Source organism: Lynx canadensis, chromosome X (genome assembly GCF_007474595.2).
Source record: "Lynx canadensis isolate LIC74 chromosome X, mLynCan4.pri.v2, whole genome shotgun sequence".
NCBI classification, from domain to species: domain Eukaryota; kingdom Metazoa; phylum Chordata; class Mammalia; order Carnivora; family Felidae; genus Lynx; species Lynx canadensis.
Genome location: NC_044321.2, coordinates 11,395,913 through 11,423,054, shown reverse-complemented (window position 1 = coordinate 11,423,054; position 27,142 = coordinate 11,395,913). Strand labels below are relative to the sequence as shown.

At 47.7% G+C, this 27,142-nt stretch overlaps 1 protein-coding gene across 1 annotated transcript; it reads left to right on the top strand.

Annotated features, from left to right (window-relative positions):
- ASB9 (ankyrin repeat and SOCS box containing 9) lies at positions 1–27,142 on the top strand. Its single transcript, XM_030306308.1, has 7 exons — positions 1–387; positions 7,727–7,806; positions 16,097–16,204; positions 19,242–19,392; positions 21,276–21,410; positions 23,135–23,326; positions 26,918–27,142. Exons 1-7 carry the CDS (start codon positions 297–299, stop codon positions 27,040–27,042), a joined length of 882 nt encoding a protein of 293 aa, XP_030162168.1. The 5' UTR covers positions 1–296; the 3' UTR covers positions 27,043–27,142.

Here is a 27,142-nt window from a genome sequence, read left to right as displayed (position 1 = left end):
GGGGGCTGTTGTGAGCTTTGGCCAGCCTCCAGCCAGCTAGGTGGAGCGTGTGTATGTGTGTGTGTGTGCGCGCGTGTGTGTACACGCGCGAGCGCGCGTCTGGGCGCGTGCGTCTGTCTGACCACAGGTAGTGCTCAGATTACCCTGCCTGTACTGTTCTCTGCTGTTCTCTACCGTCTGCCCAGGACGGTGCGGCTCAGCCAGTCACAGCACTGGAATCCCAGGAGCATGGAATTTGGAGTTCTGTGAACAACTGAAGTGGAACACGGACCTCTCCTGGCCTAGGAAACAGCACCATGGACGGCAAGCCAGGGGGCAGGAGCAGTAAGTCCTGGAGACCAGAAGACAATCCTGACACCAGTTTCTTTTCAAACCCATGGATGGGGGGTGAGTCCAGGGGCTCCGGAATCAGAGTGCTGGGGGGCTGGCTGATGCGATTAGGAGAGAAGAGGGCGGGGTGATTTCAGTGGCTCCGTCTGAGGTGTGTCCAGGGGGCAGCTACCGGACAGATGGCCACCGCTTGCTGGTATATATCCTTCACACGCTTGTCAATAGCGCCTATACCTCTATCTGCAGAGTCCTAGAGACCACACAAAGTCAACTGTCACCGTTTACTCACCAGTAAAAACTTGAGCTCCGAGGAATTATACTGTGTGGGTCAAATGTATCACATATATCACACTGGAGGCACAAAAGTTCCTTATAACTAGGACATTTTTACTGCCAAAACATTTATGAAAAGGTCTTAGGTATTTGGCGTTTAGGTGGGGCTGGCTTTATAAATGATGTTCAAACATTGAGCACTGATTGATTCGCCTTGAAAGCAGACTGTTGTTTGTTTGTTTTAACTTTGGAGAAGCGTCTTTCAGGTGTGATTCTCAACTGTTAGGTGGTGTCCTTGCCGACTATCAAGATTCATGCCTCTGGGCAACTGTCATTTCTTGTGAGCGTTCAGCAGGTGCCCACTGACCGAAGGGATGCCGAAAAATGGGTCTAAGCATTAGAGGCGAGATCATTACATTCAGGTTCATATTATCAGCAAAACTGCCCACAACGCTTGTCTATAGGGACCCAGCGGTCAGGTAGGACTTACCCCTCTCCTAGAGTGCGGCTGCTGAAAGGGAAAAAACAGAAAAAAATAAAATACAACATGCCTTCCCTCTGACTAACTGAGCAGAGAGGACTGCTCATTCATTCATTCATTCATTCATCCGATTTTGCTCGTCAAAGAAGCAGACTCACTCCACAGTGAGTAGGATTGGGATCCGCAAAGGGAGAACTGGATTAATCAGATTTATTGAGCACAAACTTGGAGCAGTAGAAAGCAGAGTGGCCCCCAAAATTACTTCACAAAAATGAATTTGATAACTGTACTTTTAAAGCAGCAAATTGTATTTCCAGGTCAATATGGGAAAGAATCCATAATTTGGAAGACTTCCCCACCTGATTTTTTTACACCTAAGTATTAGGTTTATTTCTATTTCCACTCAAGAGAGGGGTGCCAAGCCATTTTCACTGATTAGGGTTTCTAAAGATCCTAATCCAACTCCGTCTGGGGCCCGATTGGTGGGTAGGGGAGGGCGGGTGTCCATATACTCAAAGGTATGGTGCTTAAAAAGTGGACAAAGTGTCACAACTAGAATGCAGAGAGTCTTAGGGAGGCTGCTGCCGAGAACGAGTCTGGAGCGATGGAACTAGATAATGGAGCTACAAAGGCTAGGTGGCGTTTAGCCTTCACGAGGCAGGCAATTGGGAGCCATCGATAGTTCTGGAGTGGAGATCTGGCAATAATGAAAACCGTAAGTAAATGAATCTGGCAGCCGCAGCCAGGATGGACTGTGGGGTCATGGGAAATTGTTGGGCTAATCCACTGGTTCTCCAACTCTCATGCATATGGAGAGCCACGGGGGAGCCTGCCGCACCGGTGAGTGAGAGAAGCAGGGAGGGGGGTCAGGGGTTGTCATTCCACAGGAACTAAAAGGAAGACAAGTTTCCGAAGAAGCAGAAGTCACAAGGTAGTGGCAGGACACCTCTGCTCTCCCACCTCCTCCTCTGCGTCTGACTGGCAAAGTCCTACTCGCCTTCCACACGCAGCCCCGCCGCCGCCACCATGCAGCCCTCCAGGGCTTTCTCCCGGGTGGAACCTCTCTCTCCTGCCCGGGTGGAACCTCTCTCTCCCCTGCTTGGCGTGAGGCCTGCCGCCGGGCCACCACCTCCATTCTAGCCCAGTCGCCTCTGTTTATGCTTCTGAAGTCTTGACCTTGGCGAAGCGTGGAATGTGAAGCACCCGGAATGCTGTTTCCAAACGGCCACCTGGAGAAGCTCCGAGAAGTTCGGCTCAGGTGAGGCTTATTCCCGGCACGGGGCCGATCGGAGGGGAACCAGTGGCCGGCCTGGGGGAGCTCTGCGGCCCCGGCTCCGGCCTCTCCCTGCGGGTCTGTCTCCACCTCCTACTCTGGAGGAAGGGAGCAAAGGCTGTGCACGAGGCAACCGGCTCCTCGTCGAGATTAACGCTTGAATCCTCTGCCCCAGGAGCAAAATAAGAATGTCTTCCCCCTCCCCCGCCGAACATACCTTGTTACGGGTTGAATTGTGTCCCCCCTCCCCCCCACCAAAAGACTCGTGGCAGCCCTAACCCCCAGCACCTCAGAATGTGACCTTATTTGGAAATAGGATTGCAGATGTAATTAGTTACCATGGGGTCATACTGGGGGAGGGTGGGCCCTGATGCGACGACTGGTGTCCTTGTAAGAAGAAGACGGGAGACACGGGGAGAAGCATTGTGACGGCACAGGCGGAGATTCGGGTGGTGCGTGCGCCAAAAAGACCCAACGACGATGGTGGCCACCACCTGAAGCCACAAGAGGCCAAGAAGGATTCTTCCTTAGAGCCTCTGCACACGGCAAGGCCTTCGTTCCTCACCTCTAGGCTTCAGATCTACACGACCGTGCCTTTCTGTCGTTTGAAACCAACCAGTGTGTGTGTGGTACTTTGATACGGCGGCTCGGGTGAAACTAACTCACATCCACTCCTAGAAACTTTTAGTGGCGCCCGGGTGGCTCAGTCGGTTGAGCGTCCGACTTCGGCTCAGGTCGTGATCTTGCGGCGCGTGAGTTCGAACCCCGCGTCGGGCTCTGTGCTGACGGCTCAGACCCTGACACCTGCTTCCGATTCTGTGTCTCGCTCTCTCTCTACTCCTCCCCTCTTGCATTCTCTCTCTCTCTCAAGTAAATAAATAAGAAAAACACTTAAAAAATTAAAAAAAAAACTTTGGAAAATACCTTGAAGGAGAAACTAAACACCACCCATAACCCACTGAGCAGGTAACCACGGTTCCCGTTTGTAGTGTCGATCCAGCAGGTTTTTTTGGAGACATTTCTTTCTGCACAAGATCCAGCCCACCCTGGAGAGAGTGGGCTCCCATTTTAAACAGAAGACAGGCAAGCACAGGCAGGGAAAGGGAAGAATTCTGGGCTCTCGTGGCAGATTTTGAGATCTCGGGGTGCCTCAGCAGGGACAGCTTTTCTGGAGCAAACCTGCCCGAGCAGACAGAATGGGTGATGACGTGAGGTCCCTGCGCAGAAAGTGGCCCGAGGGGGAGAGAGACGGAGACAGACAAAGAAGAGGCTGGGGTGGGGGTGACCAGAGCAAGAATTACAGTGGACAGGCCTCACTCGCCCAGCGTTAGGGCCTTTCTGTTTCCTGTTTCTGTCCGTGAGACTCTGTTTCTCTCTCTCCTCTTTTTTATTTGTCCTGGAATCCAACCAGGGTCCCCACCGTAGCTGTAAACCCGGCGCCCGGCTCTCTGCAGTGCCATCGACCCGAGGCAGGTGCTCTGCCCCCTCAGGGCAACCCAGCCTCCCTTTTTGCCCCTTGACCTGGCAGAATGTTGAGTGTACCGGTCTCCTCTGAAATGATGGAAATTTACAAAGTCATTCCAGAGATTGCAATAAAAACGAAATGGCCTCCTTCCTAATGTGCTGTAGGGTTTGACGGAGGCTCGACTGAAAAGAAAGGTAGGTTTAATGGCACTAATTGGAGGGCGTGTGGAGTGGGTTCGTTAGGAGAGCCGCCCGCCCCTACTGCATCTGTGGCATTGCCAGTGACCCCGTTTGGCATCTAGTGTTTGGCAGTAAAACCCTTAGACCCTGGCTGAGCAAGTGTTGGGGAGGAATCTTTAATATATACTCAGGGCTTGGACGAGGGGTTGGATACAGATCACGGCCCTTGAATTTCGAAGCCGGTGATGGGGTCAAGTGGAAGGGGGGGGGTGGTGACCTTGAGTGGCCTCTTCATCCAGCCTCCTACTGGGAGCATTTCCGTGTTTTGGCAGGAATAGGTCCCCTTTCCTGCCCTTTCTGCGCCCTCTGGTTGTTAGCAGGAAGGCGGGCACAGCTGCTTCTGGGTTTAATTGCACGTATTGCCTGTAGCTCATTGCCTGCTCGGGTGTGGGCTCTGGAAACCCCTGGAGAAACCTCTCCCTGAGCTTCCCAGGTGGGATCACACAGGATGGACTTCTCAGCCGTCTCTTCAGTGTTTTCGAGAGCTAATGAGAGTGTGTGTTTGGACTAGTCCATGTTGCAAATTACGGTGTTTACGAAACCGTGTGTGTGTGTGTGTGTACACATATCTCCATGCTCTCAATGCTAGAAAAAAAAAAACCCTATATCCGCTGTCACATTTTTAAGCTTTTACATAATCACCCAACTGTTCAGAGACCTGTTGAGGTCTCTGAAGTTTGGCTTTCCAAGGACCCCAGTTTTTCTCCTGGGCAGGAGCGACGGACACCCTATGATAGGTTCACCAAACGCTAGTCCGAAATGACTTTAAACTACGAAGGGAAGTCTCATACACTTCTCGTGGGAAGATACGTTGGTACAACCGTTTTTGGAAAATAGGTTGGAAGTTCCACAAAAGGCTGAACATCGGGTTCCTGTGTCCTAGAGCACTTCTACTCCTAGGTACGAAACCAAGAGAACTGAAAACGGCCACCCAAGAATGGGCACATGAATGTTCACAGCAGTATTATTCATAACAGCTAAGAAGTAAAGACGACACAGATGCCCGCCAACTGATGAATGAACAAATAAAGTGTGGTTTCTCTGTACAGTGGGTATTATTTGGCCATCAAAAGGGATGAATTACTGATGCATATGGTAACACGGATGAACCTTGAAACATTATGCTGGGTGGAAGGAGCCAGTCACCAAGGACCACATACTATGTGATTCCATTTATGTGAAATGTCCAGATCAGGCCAATCTATAAGGACAGAAAGTAGATCGTGGGTTGCCAGGTGTAGGGGTGGGGAAGAGCAAACATGGGGAGTGACTGCTGGTGGGCAAGGGGTTTCTTTTGGGGACGATGGAAACGTTCTCAGATTGACCAGAGTGATGGTTGCACAACTCCACAAATCTTCTGAGAACCGATGAATTATGCACTTAAAAGAGATATTTAATTTTTTTTTTTGAGAGAGAGCATGGGCAGGGGAGGGGCAGAGAGAGAGGGAGACGGAATCTGAAGCAGGCTCCAGGCTCTGAGCTGTCAGCACGGAGCCCGATCTGGGGCTCGAACCCACGGACCTCGAGATCATGACCTCAGCTGAAGTCAGACACTTAACCGGCTGAGCCACCCAGGCGTCCCCGAATTGTACACTTTAAATGGGTGAATTGTATGGTATGTGGATTATAAATCAAGCCGTTAGTCACATAGATGGGTGCAGACCGTCAGCCCCCCCCCCCCCCCGGCACATGTACTGGGGCAACGGCCTGGGCTTCTCGGTGACACAAACTAGTCTGCTTTGTAAATACTACATTCCGAAGCAGGGGTCCACAACTTCAGGCATCCTTTTTTTCCCTCCTAGGGAAGTACAGAATTCCTTATTTACTGTAAATAGAAGGAGTAATGGTTTCATGATAAATGAATCCAAAACAAAGCCCATTTTCGTCTCCACTGGATAATACCGTTGCCTCATTTTTATGGCATCTGAACAGAGTTCGAATTTAGGACCCAAATTACCTGCCTGGACTGTTGAGGCTGTCAACTCTAATCATCTGAGCTTGCTTTAAGAGACCACGATCCATTAGGGTCCATTTGCACATTTATTTAAAACTGATTTTCCAAACCTTTCTCGATTTTTGGCTCTTCTCACTCAAGATTTTGTGCGGGTGGCATTTTGCATTCGTGCCAACAGTGCAGAATTCGTTGTCCTTTTACTTCTAATTTGGAGAGAAATCTTCCCACATCTGCAGTCTGAATTGTAGGCCCCCGGCCACTAGAAACAGCGATATTTTTCCTGAGAGGCTCCGGATCCTCAGAGGGCGCCGTGAGTACGTGAAGTTTGTGTTGAGCATATGGTTTTGGGAGGTCGCGGAAAAGCCGTTTGACCTTAGGTACTCTTAGTGACCCCAGAAGAAAGCCCTGGGCGGACAGTGTGTGGGCAGGTTCATTCAGCCTCCTCTCACCTGTAAATGCTTCATGAATCCGTCTGGAAGGATGGTAATTTGCTCCCTGGGACAGATTTTCCAGGGCATTGGTAGCCCTGTCTGGACAGAAGGCCGACCTCAGCCAACACGTGTTAAGTACAAAGTGTGCTAGCCTCCTCCTTTCTGGCTTTTCATTTGGTAAGGCACTAGCAACTTCTCTGGTTCCCTAGGCGTCCTTCGCTTTTAGGAGACACCAGTTCCTTTCCAAGGCGTGCCTCGTATCAGACGGGCCTCCTCACCTTCTGACTTCCTGTGTTTGTTCTGGAAATCAGAACACGGCTCGAGATGAGGAAAGCTCCGCTCTGTGCCTCATGCGGGTTACCTCCACATTCAGTTCAAGAGACCAGAGCATTTAATTTCATGTGTTGGCACAGGGCTTATAGGCTTCCTTTCTAAGAGTGTGTATTCTTCCCATACGGTTGTAGAGTAATTTTGCCATTTTTAATAGCAGTGCTGGTGGGGTATAATCCAGACGCTGATTAATGGTAGGGCAGGATAATGATAGTAGCTAATAGGTATTGAGTTACGGGTAAGTATATTGCTGTCCTCACATGACAGGGAAGGAAACTGAGGCTCAGAGCCTGTCCCGGGACCCACAGCTCAGAAGCAGCCACACAGGTCTGAATCCAGGCCTCTCTTTAACCCCATTGGCGTGCTGCCTTTTGGGGTAAATAATGTCCCCCGTTACAAGGTCGGAGCAAATTCTAATTTGTGCCTGATACTGGGACAGGAGGTAATCCATAAACAGATAGAGTTCTGTGTCGATCTGATTTCAAACCTAATGGTGCGTGTAATCACACGATTACTACCATCAGTCTGTGGCGCTGTTTGCTGAGACACCAGAGTTTGTATGTCATACAGGAAGCTAGGCTGGCAACCGCAGCTTAGCACACTAATGCTGCTAATTAGTGAGGCTCTCACTTACCTAAACAGACCGTTTGCCTTTGAAACCACTGGGTAAATGGGAGTCCAGGATTCTCCCATCTCAACCCACCCCTTTTGTCCTCTGTTTAGATACTGGCTGTAGTTATTTCCTTAGCTACCTAGACCTTTCAAATAAAATGCATACTAGCCGCATCAATGGAGGGGAGAAATGCTGAAAGGCTCATGGGAGTTTTGGTTGGTTGGCTCCGATGTCTCCATCCAGTAAGACCCCCTCGGGCTCTTACCGACCAGCAAGGATGAGCCTCGGGTCTGTCGTGCATGAACAGGAGGTAACCTGTTCTTCCCTTTCCATGCAGATATTGTGTCTGATTGGTCTCCTATGCACGAAGCTGCTATCCAAGGACGTCTGTTGTCTCTGAGAAGCCTCATCAACCAGGTACGTGGCTTTGGGGGAAGCAAAAAGAGAGATAAATATGAAGCGTATCCTACTGTTCACCACACTGAGAAAAACAATCATTTAGTCGGATATTAAGACACAAATTTCCTCGTCGGCAAAATGAGGTGATGCCTGTCCCCTTGAACCGTTTCTTTGGAGGCTGGCGTGATAATAGAATTTAATACAATCCTGCGCACACAATAGGTGCTATAATATCTATCGAGTGAATAACAGGCAGATGAGTGCGTTCAGGCTGCCTTCGCTTTATTCAGTAGACCGCATTCCTGAAAATTATCCCGTGACACATTCTGTTCTCAACTGGGGCGGTTTTACCGCTGAGGGCACATTTGACAGTGGCTGGAGACATTTTTGGCTGTCACAGCTGGGAGTGGGGGCCGGGGGGGGGTGATACTGGTATCTAGTGGGTAGAGACCAAGGATGTTTCTGAACATGGACGGAGCACAGGACGGCCCTCTACATCAAAAAACTCTCCACCCCCAAATGTCAGTAGTGCTGAGGTTGGAAACCCCTGATGTGAAATAAATGCTTGACATGTCTCTTTAAATGCGTAATCTTGAAATTTTGAAGACATTTTCAGTGTTATTGAACCTCTAGGTGATGGTGGCTCCACCCAGTTTGAGATTCGTTTCTCTGCTCCTCAGGTGTCATCTCAAGTCCACACTGATTTAAGTTTCGCTGGTTTGAAACTATTGGGAACTACGCAAAGATACTTTTAAAAAAAGTGGGTTAAATCACCACTCAAAATTCTAATAAAGTTTTTGTTCAGAATGTTCTGTTTTCTGAAAAGACTATAGACCTTTTCACTTGACAGTCTGGCCCCTTCTCAGCCTCATACTTTATTTTATTTTTTTAAATGCTTATTTAGTTTTGAGGGAGAGAGAAACAAAGTATGAGCAGGGGAGGAGCAGAGAGAGAGAGAGAGAGAGAGAGAGAGAGAGAGAGAGACACAGAATCCGCAGCAGGTTTCAGGCTCTGAGCTGTCAGCACAGAGCCTGACCCAGGGTTCGAACCCACAAACTGTGAGATCATGACCCAAGCTGAAGTCAGATGCTCAACTGACAGAGCCACTCAGATGTCCCTCAGACTAATGTTTTAAATGCATAAAGCACAATACCGAAGACCTATCAAATTGTTACAAAAATCAAACGTGACATAGTGATATAAAATGCATTAAATAAGATTTAGTTGGTGATGCTAATAACTACCCTATTTTCTAAGTAGGTTGAGCGTGTATTTTGAGATATTTCAGACACCTACAATAGTTATAATGTGGGGCACCTGCGTGGCTCAGTCAGTTAAACTTCCAGCTTCAGGTCGGGTCATTGTCTCACAGTTCGTGAGTTCGAACCCTACCTCAGGCTCTCTCTCTCTCTCCTGTTGGCGCTGAGCCCGCTTTGGATCCTCTGCCTCCCTCTCTCTCTGCCCCTCCCCTGCTCACGTGCTCTCTTTCTCTCTCTCAAAAATAAACATTAAAATAATAATAATAATGCAACATAAGTATCTGTTATTCCTCTCAGTGATTGTCCTATATACTGCTATTACTACTGTGGTTTGTTGTCTGGAGTCATAATGGAAGGACATCGTACATCCTAGGTAGTTGTTAGTGAAAATAAATGTTTTAAATTAAAAAAAAAAGTCCAATTTCACGGGCCTATCTAGACTGAGAAAGCCTTCTATGAGATAACAATTTCTAAAGAAAAATTTGAGACCACCCTAAGCCACTGTCTTCAGCTGTTTATGGTACCAGCGGCCTATTATCAATAGAAATATAGGTAGGAACACATAACTCTAGCTTAAAGCCGTTAAGCTGCTTCCCAGATAAAATGAAACATTTACCTTGTTTTGATAGGATGAAAAATGATCGCTGTAGCTTCTATATATCACTTATTAAATTGGACTGACATGCATTTATATTCAGTATTTATATGTTTAGTGCGCATCAGACGGAACCGTTTCTTTATCTGAGCTCTATCGCATTATGTGAGCAAGTTGTCTTCTTGGAACCTCAATTTCTGCCTTCATAAAATGAGCATTCCAGTAACTACCCGTATTAGTCAGATCCTGCTGTGCAACAGAGCACCCCACACTCGGTGCCATCGTGCAATGAACAGTTATTTCTAGCTCGCGAGTCTTTGGGCCAGCCAGCCGAGGCTGGGCTTGGCTCCAAGCTGTGGGTTGGGTCCAGCTCTGCTACATGTGTCTCCCATTCCTCTTGTTCTCATGGCAAAAGGCCGGGCAAAACCCCACCATGCACGAGGACTTCCAGTCTGTTTACGTCACATCTGCCAATATCCCGTTGGCCAAAGCAAGTCAGATGCCCGGGTCTGAAGTCAAGGATGAAGGAATTATATTTTGTCAACTATGAGGTGATGGCAAGGGTGTGAATGTATTATACTGCTAGAGGGGAATACAGAATTAAGACCAAAAATTCAGTCTGTTATGTTACCTTATGTGGGTTTGTGAGAATGAACCGAGGTGACGTCCTGTAACTTACCTACTCCAGTTACCGTCACCACACATGGTATTTATTCTCTGACTACGATCTAATGACACTTCTAATAACGATCAAAGAATAGTGACAAACACAGGTGCTACACCAAACAAACACATTTTAGGAAGGGGAATAAGACCAAACATTGAGATGGCTGTAAAACAAAGAGAAAAGAAAAAGAAATTCTCATGTGGCCCAAGAAGGGAGAAACTGAATCCGTAATTCATTATTCTTCACGGTGGCTTCACATTAAAATAATCCAGGACATTTTTTAGCAATAACAGTGCCTGGGCCTCACTCCAGGTATTCTGATTTAACCTAGGGCCATCTTCATGCATTGGTGGTTTTTTAAAAACGTTTATTTATTTATTTTGAGAGAGAGAGCGTGAGTGGGGAAGGGGCAGAGAGAGAGGGAGGGAGAGAGAATCCCAAGCAGGCTGCGCACTGTCAGCACAGAACCGTGAGACCATGACCTGGGCTGAAGTCTAGAGCCAGACGCTTCACTGATGGAGCCACCCAGGCGCCCCACACTGGTAGTTTTCTAAAAACTCCTGTAGAGCCACTGTGTTCAAGGAATTTTTTTTTAAAAAGTCCATTTTGACAGTGTAGGAGAGAGAGAGACAGGCATTTGACAGGAAAGAAATAGTATAAGGAAAGGAACAAAAAGACTGATAAGTTGGATTTCTTTAAAATTAAGAACTTCATCAAAAGGCAATGTTTAAAAAGCAAGGAGACAAGCCACAGGTGAGAAAACACTTTACATATATAAATATACATGTATATGCATATACATAAATATATAAGTAAATACACATATGTATATATTTATATATTTACATATGTACATATATTTATATACATATGTGTATACATACACACACACACACACACACATCTTACAAAGGGCTCATATTCCTTGTCTAAAATCAATACAAAAAAGATAGGCAACCCAACAGAAAAATGAGCAAGAGACTTGGACTGGCATTTCATAAAAAGGGATATCCAAATATTCAACAAATAAATCAAACTATGCTGGTTAGTCATTGGGATAATTCAGATTACAAGTGAGAGATTGTATTGCCAGCTTCTCCCACCAGAAGGGTTACATTTCAAAAGCCAGATAATACCAAGTATCGGCAAGAATGTGGGGCAACTGGGACTCTCGTATGCTGCTGGTGGGAGTATAAATTATACAAATCACTTTGGGAAGTTGTTAAGCGATATTTACTAAAGCTGAAAATATCCCTACCCCATAACCCAGCAATTCTACTTCTAGGTCTGTATGCAACAGACACAGATACGGTAAGACCTTCGATTGCAAGTAACTTGTTCCGCGAGTGATTACGAGACGAGCAAACATTTCTAATAAATTTTAACTTGATAAACGAGCCATGTCTTGCAATACGAGTAGTGTGATGCCGAATGTCACGTGATCACAACTGAGCCAATGGTTCTTGAGGTTTGCTTTGACCTACGAGTGCTTTGGTTTACAAGCATGTTTCTGGACTCATTGTGCTTACAAACCAAGGTTTTACTGTATGTGTGTCTGTGTGTTCAGCAAAGGGCACAAACAGGTCTATTCATAGCGGCATTATTCATAAGAGCAACAGAACAAAAACCTTGAGAGCAACCTCAGTGTCCATCAAAAGTAAAATGGTTAAGTATATGATGGCATATTACTCAATGAGACTCTGTACGGCAATGAAAATGGACGAATAAATGAGTGTGACAAGCATAATATTGAATGAAAGGAGCCACGCGCACACCCTCAAATACATACTTCATGGTTCAATGAACATAATATTCAAAATCAGGGAAAATTAACGTATGGTGTTACAGATCAGCATCGTGGATGCCTTTGTGGATGAGAGGTGGGTCATAATTTGGATAGCGTGTATGTGGGCTTCTGGTAATGTTCTTTTTCTTTGCCTGTGTAGTGATGAGATGTATATTTCCTTTATGATAATTCCCTGAGATTTACACTTAGGATTTATTAACTTTTCTTTATTGCACTTCCATAAAAATTTATTTGAAAAAAAAAACAGTAGCAGTTTGTTAGGCCAGCAGAAAGCAATTAAGGAATCACTTGACCATAGTGGGATCTTAATTTGGTGGTTCTCAGTCTGGACTGCACATTTGGAATCACCTTGAGATGTCTGGGATAAGGTGGAGCTCTTAAAAATACTGATGCCCGACTTCTATGTCCTTTGATTATATTGCAAGTGCTCTGGGATGCAGCCTGGTTATCAGGACTTTAAAAGCTCCCCGAGTGATTCCAAGGCACGGCCAAGACCGAGAGCCTTAGCAATAAGGTCTCGCTGAGAGCGAGTGGTGAAGACTGGCTTTTCAGCTCCTCGAATAAAACTCCTTATGCTGCCCCTGAAATCCTCAAATGGCTAAGTCACTAGTGAGTGGATACTAGCAAAGATCCTGGTGTTCTAAAACATCAGATCTTTAGGATGTGGCAGCTGATTGAAGGCTAAGTGATAAAGAATAGGAAGAAATCTCAGATGGTGACGGCCTACAAGTTACCGAGCGCTAAGCATTTTGTATACACCATTTCTTAGTGCTCATAACAACCTTATAGGGTAGGTACAGTTGGCCCCATTTTACAAATGAGGAAGCTAAGGCTGAGGGAGATAAGTAACCGGCTCAAGGCCGCACTGCTTGTTAGGGGATGGTGCCAGCGTTTGAACTTGGGAATCACTCTGCTACCCTCCCTCCGAGGTCTCCATCCGAGGTATGGAACAAGAATAGTGGTGCCATTCAGAGAATGAGGGCTGGCAAGACAAGGAGCCCTTTTCAGGGAGAGCTCGGTTGTTGGCAGAGGGTGAGTTGATGTGGTTAGTTGGGTCCCTAGGTGGTTGTGTCTTAGCAGGGAGTTAGAAACACGTACAAGGGGTAGAGATTTTGTTTTGAAAGCTGTATACCATATGTGGGGAGAGTATTGAGAGACAAAGAAAGGATTTGAGGGCAAATCCCTGAAATGTCTGTATGAGGAGATATTTGGAGGAAAAGGACAGAGTTAGTGAGAGAGGCAGTAAAAGGACAGTAGGAGGCCAGAGATAGAGCTCGTTTTGTTTTGTTTTGTTTTGTTTTGTTTTTTAGGGAGAGCTTGGTTTTAGAAGCCAGAGGAGAGGTTTCACAAGGTTGGGATAAACCCATAGCAAATTCAGAGGTGGAAGGAGGCGGAGGTTAGAGCGATGTATATTGGATTCAATAAGGAGGAAGTCTCTGGTGATCTCTAGAAGCAGTTTCAGCGGGATTGTGTTGGTAGATGAGAGAAGGGCTAGAAGTTAAAGAAAGGGGGGCAGGCTATTTCTGAAAAAAAAAAAAAAAAACGGCATGGGGAAGCAAAGGGAAGAAGAGCATTGGATGCAAGTTTGGAAGAGGGTGAGGAATGAGGAAGGGAAGACTTTGAAACGCAAAAGGAAAGTCTGCCTGAAGAGGAGAGAGTGGGGGAACGCATGTGAGATGTGGCCGAAAGAAAGTCGTGAGGTGGCAGAGGGACCGGGTGAGGTCCCGTGAGGCTGTTGGGGTGAGCTCACCTGCTCCTGCCTCAGAGAAAGGAGCAATGGTAGAAAAGACTGGAGACATGCAGAGAGTGGAATGTAGGAAGTCCTCCCATCAAGTGGCTTTGATCTCCTTGCTACAGAAGGGACTGGTGTATTCTGATGAACATGAGAGACAGGTATTCATGACCTTCCTCTGTGCTGAGTGTAGAGAACGATGTGTCAGTTGAGTATAGGACAAGGGGAAAAGTGTAACCTTGTAGTCTGAAAGTTGGGGCGTATGATTTGAGGCTGGGACAGAAAGCCGCCAGGTACCGAGCACTGTGTCCCCATGGGTGTCTCGATACTGCCCAGCCTCAAGGACCCATCAAAAAGAGCGTCTGATTATAGACTGAGAGTAGGGACAATTGATTATAGAAAAATTAAAGTAAGCCATTTAATCCATTCCCCCCCCCCCCGAGAACCTATTGCGGACTGGATCCCGTATGAAGTAATGGGTTAAAAATTACTTCACAATATTATACGATTCAGATTTGTCGATAATTCAGACAAATTGCCACCATTCATTTAAAGTGGAGCTGTAGCTCAACGACGAACTGTACGTGGAGTCCTGAGTTTGCAAAGCGAACCTTAACGCAAAGGAACCTCTTTGTAATATGAATATGTAATATGTGGTGAAAGGTTTTTGTATGGCGATTAATTTCTTTTTTGCCTTTTCATTTACCTGGGTGTTTGTATAAGTACCTAAATGACTGCTTAGAAATGGCAGTGGTCTCAAAAAAAAAAAAAAATGGCAGTGGTGACTGCAGGAGTACATTTCATCTCATGATCTGTTGCACAGGGAAAAACGCAAGTAACATTTTGCTGTGAATTTCTTGTGTGCTCTAGCAGTGCGAGTGGAAGAGATAGGACAAATATGGAGCACTGAGAGGAGGGTAAAAAAGGATTTGAAAACAAATCTTTGAGGGGATGCCTCCAGTTAAATAATAATAAAATCAAATAGCAGATGTCGCCCTAAAGTCCATGAGCAGTACTTGTAAAGGGAGAAATGCAAGAACTCCGTTCTTCTTGAGTTGCGGTCAGTAAGCATTTCTGAAGTGCACATTGGGTACAGATGGGATGTGAGGTTACAAAGGGAAGGAAGATATTGTCCCCTCCCTCCCTGGGAATAGCAGAGCTCGGGGGGGGGTGCAAAATGCTGAAAGGGATGTTGGAATCTCTCATTTACAAGTGGATTGTTTCTAGTCTCCCAGAACCATCCCCCCGCCCCAGGCCCACACAAAGAAGGGCTCTGGATTCAGGGTCCTGTGGACTCAGGTGTATGCCCAGAATTGTTGGACCTCTCAAAAATCTACGAGGTCACCCATCAGAGGGTAAAAGCCAACAGGACAGGGTGATCGAGAGGTTGACTGACTCATAAATGTCCACATAAGTGGAAGAACGTGTGTTAGGAATGATGATGTGGGACGCAATTTATTGGAATGGTTTTAGGCAAATTGTAACTCTTCTGGGAAGAAAAGCTAAATGTGTCACTAAGTCATCACTTAAACTAACCGGGTTCTTAACCGATGTGTCCCGAGGAAAAGAACTTTTACTGTACTCAGTTTCCTCCTGTTAAGGATAATGTAGTCCACCATCGGGGGGTCTGTGGAGCCTCTCCTGGAGCTCTTTTGATGTTTTGCTTGGGTTTGGCTCGTAATCCATCTCCTGGAGAGCACATTTCCCCAGAGGCTGATGAACCCCAGGGCCTTCAGACAACTTTCTTGGTTCTTTAGTCCTCGAGCACCTGGAGCAAGAATGTACTTGCCCCTCTCCTTTGGGACTTTCTGCCTCTGCCTGTGGGGGTTCACCTCATGCTTTGGCCCAGTGTTATTCATCTCTTGCTATGTAACGAATTGCCCCCAAAGCCAGCGGCTTAATGTAATAGACGTATATTAGCTCACAGTGTCTGTGGGTCAGGAATCTAGACACAATTTGCCTGGGTGAGGGACTCCTGTGAGTCTGCAATCAAGGTGAGGGCCAGAGACATAGTCATCCTAAGGGGCAACTAGAGGCGGACCCGAGTCCTAACTCACTTACGTGGCTGTTGGCGAGCATGAAAATTCCTTGTTTGTTTGTTTTATGTCATCAGGAATACCTTAGCATACCGTCAGACTGTGAGCCAGGTTGACTTTAAAAGAATTGTCACAGCTCTGGATCTGTGGCTCAAAACCAACCCTACGGAACTGTCGCTTTGCACTCATTACTCTGCTCATTTCCTCTCCAGGGGTGGCCTGTGAACCTCATCACAGCAGATGGTGTGTCCTCACTCCATGAAGCCTGCCTTGGAGGTCACGTCTCTTGTGCAAACATTTTATTAAAGCATGGAGCTCAGGTAAGTGCAGCTCAAATAATGTCGTAGAAACCATGAATGACAAACGAGTACTTCTATCCCTTTTGAATAATTTCCAGCATTTTTGACTAGCCTGAGTTGAGGTTTGAAGAGGGGTGTTTTCAAAAGTTGAATGTCCATCAGCTTCTTTGCTTTAGCAATAGATGAAGTATTGAGGTTTTAGCTAGAAAGTAATGATTTGCGTCTATATCATATTCTTTAACAGTCACTACTGAGAAACACCTGTTAGATATCTGCCTTCGTTCCTGAGGCTGGCAGGTAATGAAATATTTTGGAAAACATAGACCATTTGGCTCCTTAAGACCTGAATAATGGTCTCAAACCATGTCTACCATTTCCTAATATTGGAAACTTGGACACGTTACTTAGGCTCTGAGCTTTAAGAGTCTGTGTCTGAGAAAAGGGAGAAAATAACAAGGAAGTTATGTAGCTTCTTGTGGTTTTGTGAGGATTGAGAGACGTGAGGTATAGGATTATTATTTGAAGGGCGAGAATCAGGATGGCATAATGAGGTCCTAGAGAAGGAAGACACAAAGTCATTACGTTTGAAAGTAGGGACCAGTAAGTCTTCCGTTAACTAAGTCCCCCATGTTCTAAAGTGATGGATGAGTCTGATCAGAAAATTATATATATACATATATATATATATATACACACATATATATGCATATATATATACACACATGTATATATATGTATATATGTATATATATACGTGTGTATATATATACATATATATGTGTGTATATATATATGTATGTGAGTTTCTCATATTCTCTCAACCGGCATTCACTGAGCACATATTATGTGCCTAAACTCTGGATAAAGACTCTTAGGACCTTTGTAAACTACATGAGGGCACAGCCAGATAGGTAAACACGTGAGTAAGTGAATATAACCCTCGTTACTTTAATAGATAAACCCTGAAATCTCAGTAGCCTAATGCAATCAAAGTTGATTTCTTGCTCAGCTGAAACTCCCGTGTGCGTGTTCTCTGTTGGGTGGCACTCTCTGGGGGTGATTCAGGCACGCAGCCTCCTTTCAGCCTGTTGCATCCATCTTCGACAAGTGGCTTTCACGTGTGCTCCTAGTGGTGGCCGCCACTCTGGGTGGTCAGAAGGAGAGAAGATGTAGAAGATTGCGCATGGAAGACGTTCAAGGGCCTATCTTGGCGGTGACATCTATCGCTTTTGCCCGCACCCCGTGGGCCAGAAGTCAGGCCACGTGTAACTGCCCGGGAGGCGGGGAAATGTAGTATGGCCGTGAGCCGCAAGGAGCGGAAGTTGGTTTGTTGAATGCACAGCATCTCAGCCACAGCAGGCCATTACACGGCGCTCTTTTTGCCCACTATATCCTGCGGTGTAACAAAGCGCCCCAACTTAATGACTGAAGACAATAGCCATTTATTTATGTCACAAATCCTTGTGCTGGCCAGATAGTTCTTCTGGTCTCTCCTGCTTCGGCTGACGTCAGCTTAGGCACTGGAGGTTAGCTGACCGGTTGGCTGGGGCAGGCTGGTTCGTGATGACCTTGGCCAGGATGGCTGAGGAGACGGAAAATCCCCTCGTGGTCTCTCATCCTTTGGCAGACAGCCTGGGCCTGTTCACGTGGTAGCGGGGATTCCAAGAGCATCAAAAGAAGGTGGGCTCTCAGCTTGCGGCACGTTTGCTGTTGTCCCATCGGCCAAAGCAAGTCCCCTGCGCACGCCCCGATTCAAGGAGGAAGAGCGGTCTCCGTCCCGTGAGGGGAGGAATTGCAAGGCTACATTGCAAAGGGATATGCATCCTGCGCAGAGAATCTGAGGCCATTTTTGCAAACTACCACCATGTGATAAGCTAAGGTGGTTGCTGGGAGCACACGGAAGGGTTCCTGGCCTGTTCGTTTCTGGTGGGGGAGAGAGGAGGCCCGAAGAGGATCCCTAGGGGAAATGATGTCTAAGTTGAAACGTAAAGGACCCGTTGGAATGGGCTGAATGCTGGGTCGTCCGTGCCAGGAAATGGCTTTCTCCTGACAGTAGTCGTAGAGAGCCATAGATGAGTGCGTCATCGGGTTTATATTGGGGTTAGGTTTCCACACATGGAAACAGGGCCAGGACTAAGGAAAGGCAGAGAGGCACCTAGGGTGCAAGCTTTAAAGAGCCCCGCACTCTCAGGGCTGTTCAGCATCACGTGCCCCTGGGAGGGAGTGTCTCCTTGAACTTTGCACCCTCACATCTTCTGTGTCTCCCTAATCCTAGCCTTCCTTGGAAATGGCTTGTGAGAATGACTTCATTGTCTTCATAATATCTCTGCTGAACGGATTCACCACAGAATTATTTGACAATGTAGAAAGATTGCATTTGGCTTTGCTCTTTCCTATTCGATTATAGCCCAAACGCCGTGAAGTCGGATGTTAACTTGTAAGTTTCTGTCTGCTTTCCAACGTTTGGAAAGATCGCCCCCAAAGACGATAGTTTTATGGCCCTGTAGGACATTAGCCGGTCTTGTATCTATTAGCAAATGTATTTCAGCATTTAATTGGCTGACTATATAAATTCTGCTTTGAGCCAGCCTTACCCCCTTACCGGTTCCCTCATCGATGAACGAGTTGAATAAAATCTTTGGCACATACTCACCCTACATTTCTGTGAAAGTCACATTTAAAAATTTTTTAAAGATGTTATGTTAACAACTCTAAAAGGTTGCTCTCACTGCTGTGAAGGAAACTGGAATGGTGTGGGATGGGTCTAGAATGGAATGTTTAAAACGAGATTCGTTTGTAAACTATTGGAATTAGCCTAACTAGTTTCAGAGTTCATGTTCTTGGGGGCGTGGAAATGATAGACTATGCCGTAACATTCTCAGTGCCGTCCCTCATTCAGTTTTTCAAAACCTTGTGGAATTTGGTATTTTTGTCCTCATTTTATAGCTGTGGAATTTAAGGCTCAGAGGAGTTAAACAGCAGCTTGAAAGTAGGGCAGCCCAGATTTGAACCCAGGACACCCCTCTGCCTGCCTTCAGCCTGGAGCTTTTCTTTCCAGGTGAATTGTGTCACCGCCGACTGGCACACTCCTTTGTTCAATACCTGTATCAGCGGCAGCCTGGACTGCATGACTTTGCTTCTACGTCACGGTGCCAGCCCCCACCCGGTGAGCGACCTGGCATCTCCCATCCATGAAGCTGCTAAGAGAGGTAAATCTGAATTTAAGTTTTCCGCCCCTACTTCAACAGACATCTTCCTGTTGAAAGGAAGAAGGAAGAGGAGGGAGATTAAAAAAATTTTTTTTCAATATTTACTTATTTTTGAGAGAGAGAGAGAGAGAGAGAGAGAGAGATTCTTCGCTTATTTCTCGAGGTTTATTTTTGAGAGAGCAGTCAGCACAGAGCCCGACGCAGGATTCGTACCCATGAGCCGTGAGATCGTGACCTGAGCTGAAGTCGGAGGCTTAACTGACTGAGCTGCCCAGGCGCCCCGAGGAGGGATATTTTTTGAGGGATATTTTCTCAGTGCGGGATCCTGGGAGTAGACGCATCAGCCTGGTCTGGCATGCCGTTGTAGATTCTTGCCCCTCACGCCTGACCCCCTGAATCCGCAACTCTGGGGTGGGGCCCAGCCATCTGCATTTTGTTTCACAACCACCCAGGTGATTTGGATGCACCCACAGTTTGAGAAGCCCCCTTTTGCAGCCTCTGGAATGTGGCTCACTGCCGGATTTCTGGAACAGGGTCTGGCACACGGTAGACTGTCCGTCAATGTTTGGGGAATACCTTGTTGAACACATGACCCCACAAAAATCAAATGATTTTATAAAACAAGTTATGTCCTTCTATTTTAGGGCCTTAAGGAATGTTGTCACAGGGCCACCTAGGATTTTTAAGTGGAACAAAACTTTCAGTTTTTGGAAATACAGGATGTTGTATACAGCCTGGGGTGATTGTCCACCACGCCTAGCCTCATTGAGGTATAATTGACAAATAAAATTGTACACAGTTAAGGTGTACATAATGACGTGATACACATGTACATTACGGAATGGTCACCACAGTCAAATTAATGAAGACATTCATCACCTCATATAGTCGCCATTTTTGTGTGCGTGGGGGGGAGCACTTAAGATCTACTGTCTCAGCAAATTTCAGGTGTAGAGTACGGTATCCCAAACAGTCACCATGCTGTACGTTAGATACGCAGGACTTATTCAGCTGGGGTAATACTCTCCACAAAGTCGTAATTTTTCCGACATTCTTCACTCGGGCACAAAACACAACATGGCCAGTTTTGCTCCTCTCCAGAGTTCATTCCCGCCCTCATCACCATCATGACCACACATCGGCGGAAGGGAGAGTTTTTAGCTCCCCGGTGGCTTTCCCAGGATGGCTCCCCGGGAGCCTTACGGCAACCCCATGTGACTGAATCCATCCATATGCTAATTAGCTCCCAGAGCGTTGACATTTATTCCTTAAGAGACGGGGCAGCTCATCATATTCGCTGGGTGCATAGAACTCAAATGATGTAAAAAGCGAAACGCAAAGGAGCAATGTTTTAAAGTACAGCCTCCTAGACCAAGCAAGGGTGATGCGGCTTCTGCCAGCCCCCCCCTCTGCCAGACTGGGCCCCGCTCCCGTTGGATTTGGCGGCTGAACCCCACCTGGGCCCACGGTGGCCTGTTTCTCCCAGGGCCTGCCCTGGGGGACCCTGTGGGCTGCCTGCCCCATCCCATGGCCCACACCGTGCCCTTTCCTCTTCAGGTCCCCCCGCGGTCCTGTCCCTCCACACCCCTCCCGACCCTCACTTCGGTTTCTGTATCCGGGCCGATTACAAGGCCACCAACGCTTGGAAAAGGTTGCCGGTCGCTTACCGGGGCTGGTAAACCCAAGTGGGGCTCTACCCGGAGCTGCAGCTACCACCTCAACAGTCAACCCATTCCCTGATGGCCGGGATTAAACTCATTCCCTATTCCCCGCGCTAGCTTCTGGTCCCGGGGAAATGTACGCACCCCAAACACAGGGAAGGTGCGGTTTCCCCCGCTGAGGGAATTTGTGCGATAGTGTCTTTCTTCTGCTTTGGGCTGCAGGCCACGTGGACTGCGTCGAGATCCTGGCAGCTCACGGAGGCAACCTCAACCTCAACATCAGCCACCTGGGCACCCCTCTGTATGTGGCGTGCAGGAAACAGCAGGTGGCCTGTGTCAGGAAGCTTCTGGAGTCAGGTAAAACATTTTAGAAAGCACACGAAACAAGGAAAGAAGACGAGAAAGAAATGAAATGCATTTGAAAGCTCTCTGTGTTGTAGCAGGGGACACGGTGGGGGCAGCGGACTCAGACAGGATCAGGGTTCACGGTGACTGTGTTCCCGTGGGGAAATATTTGAACCTGTTTGAATGTTCATTGTCCCCCTTGTAATGCGGATAATGATGATGATAGTATTTCCTCCCAGGGTGGTCCTTGCTTCTCCTCCCTCCCCTCGGCCACCTCCCTCCACAGTGCGCAGGCACGTTCTTAGCCCTGCTGACTCCCACAGCTGCTGGACCAGGCCTGGGTCTTCCCCCCGGGGCCTCCTTCACCAGTGTGCTTGGATCCGGAAATTCCACCTGTCCCGTTTGTAGCTCATTGTAAATCTTCTGTTATCCTCAACAAGGCCTATGTAGTACCCTTCTTTTTCACCTCCCTGCTGTTGTCCAGTCTCTTGTTCAACCTTGGAAGACCCATTTCATCACCCCTGTAGTTATCTGAGTCCTGCTTATTCTTCAAAACTCCAGTAACCTTTCCCTTCCCTCGAATGTTCTTAACGTTTTTTGTTGTTGTTGTTGCCTTCTACTCATTTGGTGGCCATTGCCATGAGTTACAAGATTGATTCTTATTTTCTCTCTCTTTCCACCTCCATCTCTCTCTCTCTCTCTCTCTCTCTCTCTCTCTCTCTCCCTCCCTCCCTTTTTCCCTCCCTCTCCCATAATGCTCTAGGTAGATTTTAAGCTCTCAGGAAAGGGCCAGGTTTCACATCCCTCGCAAAGCCAAGAACAATACGGGAACAATCCAGTTAATATCTGTTCAATCCAGTTAATATTTGTTGAGTGGACGTAGTTTCCCATTTTACTAGAGGGGCAGCAGCTCAGGCAAAACCACACGTCTCCACGTGTCCCCGTGGGAGCCGGCATCCAGCTGGGGTGGGGATTTGTAGAGACTGTAGAAACAGGATTGGCTTGGGATGGGCCTAGAAATCCACCTCATTCCTGAAGAGGAGGACTTTGCCATCTTTCCTGTGACCTTGGAATTGGCCATCTTGTTCTATGAGATGCCCTCACAAGCTAGTTGCTGTTTACAGTCCATATCACACAGTCCCAGGTCCCGGGTTTTACACCCCATAACAGTTGCTCAGTGTGTGAATATGGTGCTCGGTATAGATGAGATTTCACTGTCTGGCCTCACTTCCAGTTTGTACAAATATTTACACTCCTTTAATAGTGAACGTGCAGCTTTCACACCACCAGGATTCTTGTTGTATGTAACACCTATGTATAGCACTCAAAGGCAAGGTGTTTTGTTTTTAAGCTTATTTATTTATTTTGAGGTAGGGGGAGGGGCACAGAGAGGAGAGAGAATCCCAACACGGGGCTTGATCTGGCCAACCATGAAATCATGACCTGAGCCCAAACCAAGAGTCGAACGCTTAACCGACTGAGCCACCCGGGTGCCCCAAAGGCAAGGTTTTAAGCCTCATGTGCAGTATAGCTCATTGTTGTGCCATCAGTCACATCGCCAGATGGCATCTTCCCCGTATTGTTAAACGGATTCCAGTCATGCCCATTTTTGCGGAACTGCCCTGCCCACTGCAGACGCCCTTTGGTTAAGGACTTTTGCGGCACAGTCGTTTGAGGAGGGGGATGCTGGGACTTGGCTTCTTGGCTGACTCTCCGTTCTTCTTGTGACGGCACAGGAGCAAGTGTGAACGAAGGCCGAGGTCTGGACTCCCCTCTTCACGCAGCGGCCAGGGCATCCAATGGGGAGCTGGCCATCCTGCTCATGGATTTTGGAGCGAACCCCCAGGCCAGGAACGCTGATGGCAAATGTCCCTTGGAGTTGGTGCCTCCAGAGAGCCCTCTGACTCAGATCTTCTTGGAGCGTGAAGGTGCTTCCCCCTTGCCCGAGCCTAGGCCCTAATCCGTAGAGACTCCTGTGGGCTCTAGCGGGAGACAGGTACTTACCGAGTTCTGACTTCTGATACCGTGTGAGAGACCGTTCTCTGCCATCCCCCATCGTGGGGTGCTGAGAGAATCTAGTATTCGACAAGGTACGGTACCGGCTATGTAGTAAGGAACCATCTGTCGTTTGCGGTGTTGGAGACAGGCTATCTTGGGTGATAGAGTATTCAGATGTGGGGTAGGCCAGCTTTGACAGCATTAACATATCATTAAAAAATGTTTGATATTAAAGTTACCTAAAACATACTTTAGAATGATGCAGTGGAACCCTCTTTGGGGCTGGACCGTGCCCCTGGATGCCTCACTGCTCTACAGATGGGCCAGGCTACAGGGTGCCGGGTTTGTGGGGGCAAGAAGGCAGCTCATTGGTGATGAGACACTTACTGTTATAAGTCAGGGACCACTGAGTCCACACTCCTTCACAAATGAGAACCAGCACTCTGGACCCAAACAACTAAACATTGTCACTGAGCGCCGTGCAAGGGGGTAGGGCTGCGGGCTGGGGTGGGGCGCAGAGACCCCTCCTCCCCTGGCATTCACAATTGTCCCTGGAAATGGAGAGCGGCCCGCTCAGGACCTACTTTTTCACCAGAGTGTGCACTTTGTTAAGTTTTCGGGATTGTGGGACCCTGCATGTGGCCGCCCTGGGAGAAGAGTTCTGACGGCGTGTCATCCGGTTATATTCTCCTCGTGGGCTGAGCATCGGGCCTAGCTCTGTGCGGAATCGTACCGCGGCCGCCGAATCCTTCCCGCCGCTCCGATTGCCCCGGGTACTTGCAGCCAAAGACCTGCCTCAGGGCCCCCCAGACAAGGCCTGTACTCTCTGAGCAGCGTCAGCGGGCTAGGGAAGGCCAGGCCCCGGGCGCAAGGAACGGTTCAATAGAGACCCTTTTACATTAGGCAGCGGGGTGATCGCCAGGCCATTCTACCTGCATTTTGGTGATTCGTTTTTTCAAAAAAATTCCATCTATCTACCTATCTATCTATAGGCCTGCTTCTCCAGCAGGTCCAGACCGCACTATGCTTGGGGCCTATGATGTTTTTAGGGACCCACAGAAATGTTGTAATTCCTTTTCAAATCTGAAGGAAAAAAAAATGGATAAAACTCAACCTGGATTATGTTTGTCTTTATACCCACACAGTTGTCAAATACCGTTTTTTTTCCCATTGGGAAAAAGGGCCACAAAAGCAGAAGGGCCTCCTGGGCCCCTAAAGTCCCCAAGTCATGTACATAGACACACACACACACACACACACGCACACAATCCCCTCATCTGCCTCAGCAAATAATCCCAGCAGATTTTCCGATCACGTCCACAGGCTCTTCCTTCTACTTTCTGTCCCCAAGCCCATTCGTAGGCTCCTACATTGCCTTTCATTCCTTTGATTACATTTTGGTGCCGGTGTGATCGATGATCCCGCTGGTTTGTAAAATGTCATTTGTCACTGGAGAGACTTACTGCTGCTTTTGCCTCCATGAGTCATTTTCGGAGTCATTTGCCCCTCTCAGCAGCCTGGAAGCCCACAGGAAATGAGGCCAGGCAGGCACAGAAGGCCAGACCTGCAGCTCTAACACAGCAGATTCTGTCTCTGGATGTCCCTGGAAAGGAGTTCAGGAATAGTACCACCCCACCCGCCTTGAAAAGCGTCTAAAGCCGTGTTTACTCATGGCGCACAAGGAAAACTAAAAAAAAAAAAAAAAAAAAAAATGCCGGTCAGCCCAGTGCGACAGGAGCCACGCCCCACATTACTTTCGCTGTACAGCATCGTGTGAAGCGTGAGTGTTGCTGGGCGAAAAAAAGAAATCGAGACCCAGAGCGACAGATAGTTCGCAGAGAGAAATTAGCTGGTTTTATTACTGAGCAAAGCAAACTGCTCGAACGCTCGCAGGTGCCAGTGCTTGATGGAATGAAGGCTGCAGTTGTACGTCATCCTACTTACAGTAAACGGCAGATACTCGGTTGGTGTCGGTAGCTGCACTGAGCTAACTCCGATGTCCCGCTTTTCTGCATCGTCCAACAGTTCTTTATCGGTTCCTCCTCCAGCCGTCCCTGACAGCGTGTCTAGCACACGTGATTAGTCACGTCCCTCACCATTCCTTTACGAGGTGAACCGAAGTTCAGTTTCCCCACAGTGTACTTTCTGCCGCTTGTTAATGTGTGCCTCGCGCGCGCTGGGAAGCAGTTCGTTAGTACATGGCTCCAGTGGCGCTGAACGTAGTCTGGAAGTTCCCTCAATCCCGACAGGAGCCTTTGGAGTGTGCCGCGAGGTCCCGCTTGAAAATCCCGCATTCATTTTCGTTGATGGTGCGTGCGGCTCTTTCCACCTGTCCCTCTCCGTCACCTGAGAAACAGGCAACCGACTTGTAGGGACGCGGTAGGAAATCCGAGGCCTCTGGATCTTTCTGCGTGTGTTCTCAACCCTGGCTGCACAATAAGATGACCTGGGGCACGTGCCTTTAAAAAAGCCAGATGGACAGGCCCCACCTAACGTTCACTGACGCACCATCTCTGGGGTGGGACCCAACACCGTGTGGTTTAAAGCTCCCCCGATAGGTGATTCTAAAATGCAACCTGGATTGAGGGCCACTGCCTTCTGGGATTCTTGACGGTGCATAGCTTGGCTTTTTTGTGTGTGTTTGATAAGCAAAGCACAATTCCCATTACAGTTTGGTGCAGGGGGTGGGGGAGGGGTGGGAAATCGTTCCCCACCCTTTTACTCCATAACGGGGTTTCTCAGCCTCAGCTCTGTTTACGTTTCGGGCCAGGTGGGGGCTGTGCTGTGCACCATATGATGTTTAGCGGCCTCTCTGGTCTCTACCAGCGAGATGCTAGTAGCGCCTCTCCCCCAGGTTGTGACAAACAGAAGTGTCTCTAGGCTTTGCCAACTGTCCCCTCCTTTTCCCCTCCCCCCAGCCCCCTGTTGAGAACCACTGTCCTGAAATGTAAACTCTTGGCTGGTTCCCTGTGCCAGGTTTGTGCTGGCATCGGGTTAGCCCTGAACGCAGAATAAAAAAAACAAATATGACTTAACTCAGGTAACATACACTTACTTGGGCCTCACTGATCACTCACTTTATTTGAATATCCCGAAACTGCTAAATTATAAAAATACACGTTTGTATCTCGAAATACCCTATCTTTTTTCTTAAGGTAAAAATACAAGGAAGCTGTTAAACATGAATTTTCTCTCCATCCTGGGGAATTTTGTGCGGCTTCGTCATTCCAGACTTAGCTGCCTTAGGCCTCCATTAGCGGGAGTAGGCTTTGACTTTTTTTTTTCCAGTCTCTTCTAAATCAAAACCTAACAAGCTCATTTGCATGAGATTCCGGGTAAGAGAGACCATGGCCTAAAAATGCTGCCCTCCCCCCCCCCCCAAGACCAGAACATGGTCTTCGGGAGAGCGGCGTTATCTCCTTGTGACCGTGGTGCGGCTCGGGTGCTGTATAAGGAGGAAAGAGCAAGTAGTCTGGGGTCGCTGGCACCAACGTGTGGCTTGTCTCGCCGTCTCTCTGCAGGGCCTCCTTCTCTGCTGCAGCTGTGCCGCCTTCAAATCCGGAAGTGCTTCGGAATCCAGCAGCATCATAAGATCAACGAGCTCTTTCTCCCAGAGGAGCTGAAGCGTTTTCTCCTACACATGTAAATGAGATATCTCAAAATCTCAGGGGGATATCACAGGCCGCGCACGAATGTGGTTGAATGTTGTGGCCACCGGCATTGTGAAATAAATCCAGGTTTATGAA